Source organism: Pangasianodon hypophthalmus, chromosome 8 (genome assembly GCF_027358585.1).
Source record: "Pangasianodon hypophthalmus isolate fPanHyp1 chromosome 8, fPanHyp1.pri, whole genome shotgun sequence".
Taxonomy (NCBI): Eukaryota; Metazoa; Chordata; class Actinopteri; order Siluriformes; family Pangasiidae; genus Pangasianodon; species Pangasianodon hypophthalmus.
The window spans coordinates 1,115,826-1,130,825 of NC_069717.1; the positions used below are offsets into that span (position 1 = coordinate 1,115,826).

The 15,000-nt window shown below is 40.8% G+C and overlaps 1 protein-coding gene across 1 annotated transcript in view; it reads right to left on the minus strand.

Annotated features, from left to right (window-relative positions):
- Positions 1 to 15,000, minus strand: part of LOC113535232 (voltage-dependent R-type calcium channel subunit alpha-1E) — a 127,467-nt gene that overhangs the window by 65,621 nt on the left and 46,846 nt on the right. The window contains exons 3-5 of the mRNA XM_053236522.1: positions 14,066 to 14,332; positions 3,377 to 3,482; positions 1,792 to 1,931 (exon numbers count right to left, since the gene is read on the minus strand). Of these exons, the coding sequence (XP_053092497.1) occupies positions 1,792 to 1,931; positions 3,377 to 3,482; positions 14,066 to 14,332 (513 nt within the window). The remainder of the gene's footprint in view (positions 1 to 1,791; positions 1,932 to 3,376; positions 3,483 to 14,065; positions 14,333 to 15,000) is intronic.

Here is a 15,000-nt window from a genome sequence, read left to right on the forward strand (position 1 = left end):
TGTCTCACTGCTTTACTCTCACTTTCACTCTCACTGTGTGCTTTTGTCTGTAAATATTTCATTCACGTTTACAGTGGAGAGATAGACGTATATCTTGCTCTCTCTGTCTCTCTCCTTCTGTCTCTCTCTTTCTCTCTGTCTCTCTCTCTCTTCTTTTCCTAACTCTATCTCTCTCTCTCTCTCTCTCTCCTTCTCTGATAAGCAGGAGGAGATCCGGCGCTCGTTAATAATTAAAGAAAACTGGAATCATATAAAATTCTCTAAGAAGCCGAGCAGCTCATCTCACTTTGTACTTAACAGTGTGAAGGAGATAAAAATAATTTGTGTGTGTGTGTGTGTGTGTGTGAGTGTGTGTGTGAGTGTGTGAGTGTGTGTGAGTGTGTGTGAGTGTGTGTCTTACACACTTTACTTTAAATCAGACTTGAACATTGAAACTCTTCAATTAGGAATGTCATTTACTTTATTATATTAAATATTTATTACAGACGCGGAGCAGGAAAATCAGTCTCACACTCAGGAGTGTTTTACTCTCTCTCGCTCTCTCTCTCTCTCTCTCACACACACACACACACACACACTCTCTCTCTCTCACACACACACACACACACACACATTTCTGTTGACAGCGGTGATCTGTATGCTAATTTTAGCACTAAGGAGAGCCTGATCCAATAAAATGACCATAATTACATTTTATTCTGGTTATGACCCATATTACGGCTTTCACTTTAATAATATTCACTGATTTCTTCAGAACTCGTTAGTTTTGGGAGGCAGAATTAGACAGAGCTGTGATAGAAATGTAGCGAGCGATATCACACAAATATCATATCACGATACACAATATGTATCACGATAAAAATATATATCCCAGGCGTCAGGAAAAGCAGATTTCTTTTCTGGGCTTTTAGTTATTTATTCATATTTACAGGTTCAACAACCAGAGGATAAAAACCTTGTTGACTTTTCTTTCACTGTGTGTGTGTGTGTGTGTGTGTGTGTGTGTGTTTAAATGTAATGTTATTCAGGATCATGTGACACACTGCGATGTAACTACAGCGCACACTACTGGTTCTGAATCACATTTAATAACATGTATGGAAGGAGTCTCCAGTGTCAGCGCTTTGTAACAGTCTGAAAGCTGTAACTTTCAGTTTTCCGCATCTTCAGGACAGAGGAGTTTACGCTTCTTTGCGGTTTCTCGCTAACAAGACAAGCTGCGTGTTAATTTATTTTTGTCTTAATAACTTGCAGAGAGAGAAAGAAGGTGAGGGAACGAGTGTTTATAGCTGCTCTAACGGAACAAACTGACTCTCTGATGTTACATAACATTAAATGTAACTATAAACTGATAAAAAGTATTACGTGTCATTATTTAATCAATAAAAATATGAAATCGTTGCTAAATTGCTGTAGTGTAAGAGGAATTAAACACTTGGGGACGTGCTGCTATTGGAAAGTAATCAACCTCAGGCAGTTAACAGTGACTCTGCTTCATCACACCAACCTGTCGTTGATTGTTATCCTGTAACAGCATGACCCTAAGAGTCTTATTCCTTATTCACATACGTTAGCTAGCACATTTTAGCCTCGTTACTTACAACCAGCATCTGCAGCATCTGCACTAGATTCGCTACGAATGTTACGATTTGACATCCGATTCACATCATACACAAAAACGACATGACAAAATCGAAGCACTTAAACGCTTACACGCTGTAGCAGAACTCACAACTGTCTGTTGTCATAGCAACTCCGTGACCATACCCCATTAAACAGCGCTAAACTCACCCGCTGAGCACCACGATGAAGTCCATGACGTTCCAGCCGTTCCTCAGGTACGATCCTTTATGGAACACGAATCCCAGAGCCACGATCTTTATCCCCGCCTCGAAACAGAACATCCCGATGAAGTAGGGCTCGGTTTTCTCCTGAACCGCAACACGACAAGAGGAAGAAGAGATCCGTCAGGGTCGTGTCCCAATCCAACATCAATCCAAATCATAATCACTTAAAATCAACGATTAATTAATCGATGAATGAATCAATAATTTATTCATCAATTAAAATACACGAATAAAGTTCAACTCTTAAGCAACCCATTCAGCAACAAGCCTCTCAGTCTGAAAATATTTTTGGACAATCATATTTTTAATTTGTCGATAGCTTTATTAATTATTTTATTATTTATTATTTATTATTTTGTCCTTTACAGCAGGAGGCGGGACCAAAATTACAGCCAATCACTTTACAGAGAAGCTGTGATTGGTCAAGAGTGAATTTCATCATCATCTATAAGAGTGATGAAATTTAGACCCATAAGAGTCAGTAAATAATATTTTGTTTGTGTGTGTGTGTGTGTGTGTGTGTGTGCGTGTGTGTGTGAAAGCCCCGTGGGACACCTGTTGTAAGCCTAATGATGTCTGTCTCATGGTTTAATTCCTGATGGGAATTCCAGAGAAAGTGTGTGTGTGTGTGTGTGTGTGTGTGTGTGTGTGTGTGTGTGTGTGTGTGACAGCAGACAGACAGCGTGTGCTACGCTGAAGGTAAAAACTGCGTTCATCATTCATATCCATGTTGATGTGAAGTGTGTGGGCGAAGGGTCACGCTGCCACTCAGCACTGAGAGATGACTCACTTACACACACACACACACACACACACAGACACACACACACACACAGTCAAAACAAGCATGTAAATTGTGAATTAAAGGGCAATCCACACATTTCTTCTCATCTTTGAGTCAGTGTTTTGAGGAGTTTGACTGAATGATGGCAGCTCTACCACACACACACACACACACACACACACACACAGCTACCAGCATGGTTCATAGCTACACCTTCTCATATTTTCATATTAGATTTATTTAAGTATTGTTTGTCTATTTTACATTATTGTTTAATATTATATCAATTTAGTATTGAATTGTATGAATGTATTGTTATTTATTATTAATCAGTAAACATTATTATTATTATTATTATTATTATTATTATCATTATTGAACACATACTAGTTAAAACTTGTAGAAGAACTTGGAGAAACACAACTTGACTCCGCCCACTATTTTACACTTGCATGTTGCATATTCGTTAAGACAAACGCACAAAGCCGATGTGTTATTTTGCGTACTTTGTGAGACGTGATCCTCAGCAGACCCTGTTACGTCACTTAGTACGTTTTTTGTGAGTGTTTATGAAGTTTTCACGTGATTTACATTCTTTTTTAAGCTTTTTTAAGTGGCAGAAGAAGTGGAGGTGACGAGAATCACGACACTGCGGTGGTGTTGCCTCGTTAACTGACAGCATGTGGGACACCCTTGCTTCACCGTGTGTGTGTGTGTGTGTGTGTGTGTGTGTGTGTGTTCTCACCAGTCTCTTTGACATAGGCGTCTTGTCCTCTCCAGGTAAATGCTGCTCCAGAGCCAAAACAATGCAGTTTGCGATGATGGTGGCTAAGATCATGTACTCGAACGGCGTGAGGGAGAGAAGTTAAGGGAAAGATAATGCATCGAAAACCAACACACATATACACACACACACACACACACACACACACACACATAAAGATCTATCTAGAGATACAGAAATGTACAGAACAGTGAATGATAGTGATGGTGTAAAGCCCCAAATTCTACATCTTCCTGCTTCATCACAGTGTTAAGGGTTTAAAATAGAAGGATGGCGTTGGTCATAAGAGATTTAAAGGTTACGCAGCAGGAAGTTAAAGGTGTAGCGTGCAGAAGTTCACACTCTTAAAATAAGAGACTGGAGTGTTTCCGTTACACTGTGACACCATCCAGAGGACAGAGCGTTAGCAGGCTTGTGTGATATATCGATATTATCATCCCTACGCGATGTTACACTGCTACGATATCCGAAACGGAACAACGGAGTACACAAGTACGAGTTATCACTCACAAATACGCAGAAAGAGCAGTCCTCTTTTTCTCCACAATAAAACTCAAGGTGAAATGATGAAATGATGAAAAGATCTCACACCACCTGGAAGCCCCGCCCCCTCTCCCGCCCCCCATCTCCCACGCTGTCAACTGAACTCGCGGGAACGCTCTCGCTTTTCCGAGAATATTTTGAGTTCACTGTTCATCTGTCCAGCTGGTAAACCTGTCTCGCCTCCCCTACACTCCTTAAACAGGGAATGATGGAAATGAATTAGAGCTCAAACACCAACACGGCACCTTCATGGAGTTTTAAATGAAGCTACATTTACATTTACAGCTGAAAGGAGTAGCGGAAGAAAAGTGTGACAGATTCAGACTGAGACAGATTAACAGTGAGACAGATTAACAGCTGGACAGATTAACAGAGAGACAGATTAACAGTGAGACAGATTGAGACTGAGACAGATTAACAGAGAGACAGATTAACAGAGAGACAGATTAACAGTGAGACAGATTAACAGAGAGACAGATTAACAGTGAGACAGATTGAGACTGAGACAGATTAACAGAGAGACAGATTAACAGTGAGACAGATTAACAGAGAGACAGATTAACAGTGAGACAGATTAACAGTGAGACAGATTAACAGTGAGACAGATTGAGACTGAGACAGATTAACAGTGAGACAGATTAACAGAGAGACAGATTAACAGTGAGACAGATTAACAGAGAGACAGATTAACAGTGAGACAGATTAACAGAGAGACAGATTAACAGTGAGACAGATTAACAGTGAGACAGATTAACAGAGAGACAGATTAACAGTGAGACAGATTGAGACTGAGACAGATTAACAGTGAGACAGATTAACAGTGAGACAGATTAACAGTGAGACAGATTAACAGAGAGACAGATTAACAACTGGACAGATTAACAGAGAGACAGATTAACAACTGGACAGATTAACAGTGAGACAGATTAACAGAGAGACAGATTAACAGTGAGACAGATGAGAACAGAGAGGCTGTTAGGATCGTCTTAAACAGCTCAGAGAGAGAGACAGACAGCACGGTATCCGTGGCAACAGGCTCTCACCCTCGCCCCCCTTCCATTATTAACGTAAATGACATCACACTGGCCTAAAAATAGAATTTGCAAAAAGATAAAAGGAAGTGTGTGTGTGTGTGTGTGTGTGTGTGTGTGTTTTAATGAGCTGCTGTTGAATATTCTAGGGCTTTACATGATGACATCATCAAAAGAACATCAGCCAGTCGGACGCATTCACACACACTCCAGTTCTCCTCCTTCATTATACGTTCTGTTTATCCACATCACAGGTTCTACACCTCACATTCACTTTACTGTGTGATTCAGGTGTGTGTGTGTGTGTGTGTGAGTGTGTGTGTGTGTGTGTGTGTGTGCACGGGTTTCTGGGTTCCATTCTGGTTTAATTATGTGCAAATTCTCACATAAACACAAAGGTATAAACACACAGGTGCATGGAAACACTTTTAGACTAAACACTTTTAAACTAAGGAACCTAGAACCGCACTGAGGATCATGAATCACGCTGCGAACTCCAATTCCAGAGCGCTACAGTATTACAGTTATTACAGTTATTACAACATCTACAACTCTGGAACCACAGTGAGGATCATAAAGCCACGCTGAGTGTTCTAGGGTCACATGAAGGACTCCAGGGCCACACAGAGTCTCTTAAAACCATACTGACGCTGAGGATTCCAGACCTGCCGTGAAGATTCCAGACCCACAGTGAAGATCTTAGATCTGCAGAGAGGATTCCAGACCTCAGTGAATATTTTAGACCCACAGCAAGGATCCCAGACCCACACTGAGGATTGCAGACCTGCAGTGAAGATCTTAGATCTGCAGCGAGGATTCTAGACCTCAGTGAAGATTTTATACCCTCAGTGAGGATTCTAGACTCACAGTGATTGTTTAAGACCCACACAGTGGCTTCCAGAATTACTGATCCATAAACTCTACATGCGCTATGGACAGCGCGCCTACACGGTTCTCATCAGAATGTGGAATCGGCTCCTTGGGTAGGCAGCTTGTTTAATCAGCACTAGCACACTTCCGAGATGAGGCACGTCTCATTGGGAACACAGCCGACAACAAATCTGAGGACATCACCTTTTCCTGCGATAGATAGCAGGTACTAAAACAGAACTGAGCACAGCTTGTGTGTGTGTGTGTGTGTGTGTGTGTGTAATTGGGAGTCCGGGGAAGGGGGGGCGGGGGGCGCGGGAGCTGATGGAGAAGCAGCTGTTCTTTTTTCTGATTCCCACCAGGGGAGCAAAAAGGGAAATTCCCCACTGAGCTCACACTCAATAATTGATCGTGTCAATCACATTAAGACCTTCCTCTGGAGAGGCGGAGCTTCATCTTAGGCCAGGAATAAAAAAAAAACACTTGAGAGAGAGAGAGAGAGAGAGAGAGAGGGACAGAGAGAGAGAGAGAGAGAGAGAGAGAGAAATTTGTTCTTATGTAACTGTGTTATTTTTGTGTGAATCTGAGGACCGCATTGGTTCAGCGCTCTATTGATTTTTTCTCTTTCCTTTTTACCTTTTGATCCTTTTCGTCTCCCTGCATCTCTATTTTTCTGTCTGCCCATGTGTGTGTGTGTGTGTGTTTGTGTGTGTGTGTGTGTGTGTGTGTGTGTGTTTGTGTGTGTGTGTGTCTCTGAGCGTGTGCCGAATTAGATCGTGTGATTCATGTTCACCGTCCTATAACAAGGTTTGAAGAAAGCAATGATGGAAAAACACACACGTGGCTGGGAGAGAAAATGAAAACACACAGAGATGCAAATGGCATTGTGTTCCTTCTCCACTGTTATTTTTAAACCCATTTCAGTGCACAGAAAGAAAGACAGAAACAGATAGAGAGAGAGAAAGAGAGAAGCAGAGAGAGAGAAGCAGAGAGAGAGACAAAGAAATAGAGAGAGAGATAGAGAGAGAGAGAGAAGAAGAGAGAGAGAGACAGAAAGAGATAGAGAGATAGATAGAAAGAGAGAGAGAGAAGCAGAGAGAGAGACACAAACACAGAGGCAGAAAGAAAGACAGAAAGAGAGAGAGACAGAAACAGAGAGAGAGACAGAAACAGAAACAGAGAGAGAGAGAGACAGAGAGAGAGAAAGAGAGAGAGAGAGAGAGAGAGAGAAGCAGAAAGAGAGACAGAAAGAGAGAGAAAGAGAGAGAGAAAGAGAGAGAGAGAGAGAGAGGCAGAAAGAGAGACAGAAAGAGAGAGAATGGAACGAACACATGAACATTGTTTGTCATCCAGTTTTTCCTCTTCAACAAAATCCATACACTCTTCTATAGAGTCGAACAGTGACTCCGCCCACTTTTCCACTTGCCTCGGTTCCGTAAATGCATCTCCCCGAATCTCCACGTTCCAGAACATTCTACACAACGACTTTAAACCGAATCAATCGGCTACGACATGAACCCTAACCTTATAGTGCAGAAACTGTGAGTGTGTTGCGACACAGATCTTCAACACTGGCCGATTGTCTCACACACACACACACACTGAGGATTCTAGAGCCACATTATTACTCTAGAACTGCACTGAGGATTCTACAACTTACTCTGTTATTCTAGAACCAGACAGTAGATTCTAGAAGAGGGTTCTAGAGCCACACTGAGGGTTCTAGAGCCACACTGAGGGTTCTGCTCATTTGGATTGTGTTTGATGTGTAATTATTGTAAATATTGTAGTTTTGCTTTCATGTTCCAATGTTTTAGCCTGTGTCTTGTCATTGGTCAGCTCTGTTTCCATGGTTACAACAACATTTCTGATAGGTGGGTTTGACTTTACGTTTGTGTGTAGCGTAATACTGCACTAACATACTACACTACACAAGCATCTGCTGTGTGTGTGTGTGTGTGTGTGTAGTTTTAGTACAGCTGTGATTTAATAAAGACTAAATTCACTTCTTACACAGATTATGTACAGAGCTGTGTGAGAACTCCAGACTCAGATAAACAGATTTTAAACCTCTAAATGATTTTGGTCAATGACCCTAAAAGAGCCCGAACAAAACACACACCTGGAAATACACCTCGAGTAAATCATATACACTAGACTGAAGACAACACACACACTTGAACAAATACACACATACCGTTAAAAACATACACTTGGATTAAATGAAATACACACTCAAGACCAACTACAGCAAAGACAACACACATCTGCTTTAAACAAAACACCCTCAGACCAAACAAAACATACAACTGCAGCAACAAAAACATGCCTGAATCAAATAAAACACACCTGAACCAAACATACTCACACACACACACACACACCTTGTCCACAAAAAAACACACAAGTGTTGTAGAAATGATGTAGGAACGTTTATAAACGCTTTTGAAACATTTTTAGAACATCCAGAAAACAATCTTACAAATCACAATAAACTCTGTCCATGGCATCATCATCATCACCATCATCATCACCATCATCATCACCATAATGATCATCATCATCATCATAACTATCATCATCATCATCATCATCATCACCATCACAACCATCACCATCATCATCACCACCATCATTACCATAATGATCATCATCATCATCATAACTATCATCATCATCATCATCATCATCACCATCACAACCATCACCACCATCATTACCATAATGATCACCATCATCATCATCATCATCATCACCATCATTACCATAATGATCATCATCATCATCACCATCATCATCACTGTCAGTCATCACCATCATCATCACCACCATCATTACCATAATGATCACCATCATCATCATCACTATCATCATCATCATCATCACCATCACAACCATCACCATCATCACCACCATCATTACCATAATGATCACCATCATCATCATAACTATCAGAGTCATCATTATCATCATTGTCATCATCACTATCAGAGTCATCACGATCACCATCACAACCATCACCATCATCATCACCATAATGACCATCTTCATCATCACAATCATCATCAGCATCACCACCATCTTCTCCCTGATGATAGACAGTAAACAGCTCACACGTGCTCATGACTCACACTGAGATGTTTGTCTTCAAGTCTCTGAGCGACAGATTGCATTTCGTTCGACGCCAGATTTATTACAGAGCCATTAACAAAACCCGACTCTCGTGTTCGGAGAAAGACGGTGATGATACGCTTCAGATTTACACACCACTCAGGGTAATTTAACATGCACACACACACACACACACACGCACACGCACACACACACACACAAAACAAGAGCTTTAAATTGACTATCTGTAAGTGTAGTTAATAAACAGAGATGTTTTATATCATTTTTTAAGCACAGATTAATGAGAAGTGGAGGTGCAGAGAGTCCTTTCACTGTAACTGCTACAGTAATAATAATAATAATAATAATAATTATAATAATAATAACATTTACACCACAGTGCAGCTGAATGATTACCTCTCCTCAGAGCTATGACGTATTTTTGTTTTGAAAAAGTGCAAATGTCACGACTGCAGTGACACACCAACATCTAACGTTTGTTTTTTCAGTCTTACTATAAAACCAACAATAGCGTTGACTTGATTATTCGTTTCTATTAATAGGTCTTTAAGCTTCGCAGTAGTTTACGTATGATAACACACATAGTCTGAGCTCACTAAAAGAAGCTTTGCAAGTGTTGTTACACGTATGATGAAGGTCGCTGATGATGTAAAACATCTCCCCGTGTCCCTGATGATGACGCACACAAACCTGTTGCTGAATGATCAGACTTCTGATTGGTGTAGAGACTGAGCAACGAAACGCAGGATTGCTTTATAGTAATAACTCACTTCTCTCTTCACAATCAAACAGCAAATAAATACAAAATCACAAACTTTGCGGGTTTATAATTCCAATAAAACAACAACAAAAGACACTTTTTACTGATAAACTGTGAAGCCATGAGTGAAATTGCAAATATGATTATTTTTACAAGATTACGCCACAAATTTCTACGACAAGATGCAACTCCTAAACGATCTTCAGCTTCAGCTTCAGCACCATGGACAGAGTCCATCATTCTCCTCTAACAGCACGTCCTCAAGTGTTTTATTCCACTTACACCAACAATTACACTTCATTATTTATTAAAGAACAACACAACATACTTTTTATCCTTTTACAGTTACCTTTAATGTTATTTACTTCCTGTTGTCACTGACGTTATAGCAGCTATAAACACTCGTTCCCTCACCAGCGTCTCTTTATTCTCTCTCTTCAAGTTAATAAGACAAAAAAATCGCAGCTTGTTCCGCATGTTACCGAGAAACCGCCAAGAAGCGTAAACTCCTCTGTCCTGAAGATGTCGGAAAATATAAAGTTACAGCTTTACCTCTGATTATTACAAAGCGCTGACACTGGAGACTCCTTCCATCAATGTTACATAATCTTACATCTTCTTACAGAAAACTTCACCATATTAATCGTTTTTTAAAAATCTGTTTATTATTACTGAAGCGTTCGCTGTTCACGTCCCTGTGAATGAGCTGTTGCTATAGAAACGATAACGTATTAGAGCGAGTGCATTAATATAAACCTGCGCTACAGTCAGAGCTGCTGTTATAGAGAATTAATCAACACCTTCTGACCAATCAGAACGCAGGATTCAGCAGCGCTGTGTTGCCACTGTAACAATGTTCATCGTTCACGTTCAGTAAAACAGCTTGTGCAGGGCAGAAGAGCTTCTTCACCTCCTGACGGATGAAGAGAGCTGTAGCAGTCGCCCGGATTAACAGCAGCTAAATGAAGCCGGTGATAAAGCTGCGTGTCACAGCGGACCATCAGCTAATGCAGTAATATCCGAGTATCATCAGTGTCTCTGGCCTTCGCTAATGACCCAGTCACACAGCTCAGGTCTGTGACGCTAACAAGGCCGTGGAATTTCCCTTATCGTATAAATAAAGTGTCTATTTATCTAACTAACTATTACACAGTTAGGCATTACTGATTCTCCAGCATGGACCATGAAAATTTCATGACTTTGTTTTCTCACTGCACAGAAGAGCTCCATCCTCTTTAGGAAGCTCTCTAGGGAACGACTCACACTCTTGAACTCTGCGATTAAACTCAATTTGGACACAAGACCTGGAGTCTCAGTAAATGTCACACTCCACCGTGAGGGTCCGACGCTCTCGAAAAAAACGTTCAGGTTAGAAACGGACCGAGATATTTCTGTAAATTCGGCTTCTCTCGGCTAAAGGCTTGTAGACGATTGTATAGAGATGGCAGCTAGGATCAGAACCGGGACGACACCAGCGAAAAACCGTGGATCAGATATCGGAGAAAAAGGAGTGAATTTGATCCTGTAACAAGTGTAAAGACTGGAAATGGGTTTTTTTTGTAACTGGAAATGTTTACATATAAAGAAAACTAGTATTATTTTGTTAGGAATGATTTTTATCATAATTATACTTTATATTTTATTATATTTGCAGTGCAAATGATTTTTGTGTGAAAGTTGCGGTTTTGTGTAAGTCTTGTTGTGTTTTTTAAGCTGTGTATTGTGTCCTGTATTTTCTTAAATGTTTCACTTTAAAATGATTTTAAAGCTTTGTAGTTTCTAAAGAACACAATATCTATAGCTATCAGTACTGTCTGATACTCGAGGGTTCAGGAAAGGGAAAAGCAGTAAGGTCATCTCTACATTTTTCATAAGTAATAAATAAAAAAGTGTAATTGATATTGAAATAAAAGTCCTGCATCTGAATACTAAAAATCATAAAGAAAGAAAACAATACATTAAAAACGTATATAAAGATATAAAACGTCACGGCTTTCGCATGCCACAACTCTGCAACTGACGTCCTCTCTTACAAACGTCCAGATAAACGACTAACATGACTGAATGCTTACCTTTTAATGCTTAACCATTAATAATTAGTTTATGGAAATAAATTAGACAATTTAAAGTAGTTATATAAAAAGTAGTTTTGTTTCATAGTGGCACTTCTACTTCCCCTTCATTTATTAAGTAAGGAATAACACACTTCAGGCCGTGCTGTTATAGGAAAATAATCCACGCCGCAGTCCAACGCAAAGCAGAATTATTTTCGCATAACAGCAAGGCCATGGCGTGTTTTATTCCTCTTACACCACAGCAATTTGCCAGCGATTACACGTTTTTAAATCCGTTTATGCGCAGTGTCCGCCGTACACACGTCCCTGTGAATGAGCTGTTACTATAGAAACGATTAAAACAAATGCATTAATATAAAAGAAACCTGTGTTATTTATCTGCTGTTAGAGAAAATGAATCCAGACCTTCTGATTTGAGGATTCCACAGCACTGTGCCGTAAATAAAAATAAAAATACTAACACTGAGGTCCATGGTGCAGAAGAGTTTAGAAAAAAACCACTACATGAATGTTAGGAATTTTGCACGTCATTATGCAACACATGCAGTGGGCAAGTCCGAGTGGGTGGATCACATTAATCCTGAGCGCCTTTCGAACCGGCGTCTTTAGAAATAAAAATAGTAAGCGGGGTGTTAAACACACTGCGCGCTTGTACATGCAAAGATACGCTCATCCATTCCGCTGAAATAAACTTCAGATGCGTGTTTTACCCTCTGAAACCTCTCAGGAACCATCAGCGGGTCCAAACTTTCTCTCACTGTAGTCACTAAATAATTCATAACGCTCACTGAATATATAAACAAAACAAAAAAGAAGTTAAATATTAAAGAGGAAACCTGCTGTAGTTGTGTGTGATTATCCTGTACAGTAAATGTAGCGATGTCTGTTAGCTCGAAGACTAGCGTAAGTCATTTATAAATATGATTTAAAAATCTTGTCATGTTAGCTAACACAAAATTAATGAAAATATATGCGCATACATTAACACCAACAACTTATTAGTAGTTACTTCTTGAAGACTTTCATTTATCAACTCAGAGACACGCCCACATCGCCATATGTGGCTACAAGACACACCCACTCATAGCTGATTTGAATATTCACACATAGATCACACTGATACGCCCCTATTCCTATATATGAACTCTATGACACGCCTATTTTCCCATATATGGCAATCAAGACACTCCCACTCATATCTGCTTACATATACAGGTAGGGTCAATAAGACACCCTATTCCCATATATGGTAATAAAGACACGCCCACTAATTTTTACATAGGAACTGGGTAGCATTCCTAAATTCCCAACTATAACAATCACGACACGCCCATTAAGAGAAGCTCTTATTTCCATATAAGGACTCCGTGACACATCCATATATGGAAATCGAGACACGCCCAATAGGAACTGCTGGCTTTGACATACAGGGACTCATCTGCACAGACATATTCCCATATATGGCAATCAAGACCCGCCCACTCATAACTGCTTGTATATCCCTATATAGATTCAGTGACACTTCCTTATTCCCAAATATGGCAATAAAGACACCCCTAATAATAAGAGCTGCACTTATTTCCATATATGGACTCAATGACACACCTATATCACTATATATCAATTTTAAGACACTTGGAGCTGCTCTTATTCCCATATATGGCAATCAAGACACGCCCACTAGAAGCTGATCTTATTCCCATATAAAGACTGGATGGTATTCCCATTTTCCCAAGATGCCCACTAAGAGCTGCTCTCATTTCTACACACACACACACACACACACACACACATGCAAACTTTATGACACGCCCATATGCAGTAAAGACACGCCCACTGAGAGCAACTTTGATATCCAAATGTACTTTCTATGACACGCCTTCATTCCCATTTAAGGACTCGATGTCATGTTTATATGCCCATACATGGCAATGAAGACACGCCCACTAGAAGCTTCTCTCATTTCTATATATGGACTCAATGACACGCCCACAATTCCAGAGCAACGCATCTTGTTGAATACAGTAGATACTCTAATTATTATTCTACTTTATTTTGTCTATTTTTGTAACTGTGTATTTAAATCTTCAATAAAAAACTATGTAGATGTGTATTTGTGTGCGCACGTGCGCGTGTTTCCGTGTTTGTTTGCTTTTTTTTGCTTGTTTGTCTGTTTGTTTGTTTGTTTTTACCATGCAAAAACAACAACAGTAATAAAGAAGCAGGACTGAAAGGATATGGCCACTCTATGATCCTCTTGGCGTACTTCCGCACCACGTTGTCCTCGCTGAAGATGAAGAGCGAGCGGTTCTGGGTGAAGCAGTTCTGTCGGACCGGGATGGGGTTGTACAGGGCCATGGTGCGCGCGCGCTGCGCTTTGGTCTGCTTGAAAACCGGAGAAACTCCGCCGGTGGAGGATGAAGGAGGCTCCCGAGTGCGGCTGCGCTCCGACCCGCCGTCCAGCACGCCGTGGCCCGGCGGCACCGCGTCCCCGAACCGAGCCATTCTGCCCAGAGCAGTCACACACACACACACACACACACAGACGAATAATAATAAATTATAATAATAATAGTAGTAGTAGTAAATAAATCTAGTCAGATGCGCTCTTTAGGCAAAGGGCGGGGTTCGGTCGCGACACTGAACATCAACCCCAGCGTCCAGCGTGTCAGTGTTCAGTAATTAAGTAATGAATAAAGTCAGCTGAGTGTTAATGCAGTGTTGATGAATTCAGTAACGTCCACGTGACCGGAGGAGAAAATATCCTCCATGCTGCTGAACACAATCTGGTGCTGAAGAGGAGATCAGTCGGTGTCGGTGTCGGTGCGGCATCACGCGCCGTCAAAAGCGCAGAAAACCATAAACCATAATCCAACTCATGATGATGTCGTACATCCTGATCAAACAGCAATCATCACTTTCTTCTCTCTCTCTCTCTCTCTCTCTCTCTCTCTGGTTTCAGTGCTGTCCGATTTCACCCGCATCCTTACATCCATCCGCGCGCGACCCTAAAACTTTCCCCTGCTATCTCTCTCTCTCTCTCTCTCTCTCTCTTTCTTCTTTTCCTCTTTTCCTCCTCTCTGTGTATTTCTTTCTTTCTCAGGGTGTGTGTGTGTGTAAACACTCGCACCGTGCTCTCCTCCCCACACACACACACACACACGCGCGCGCACA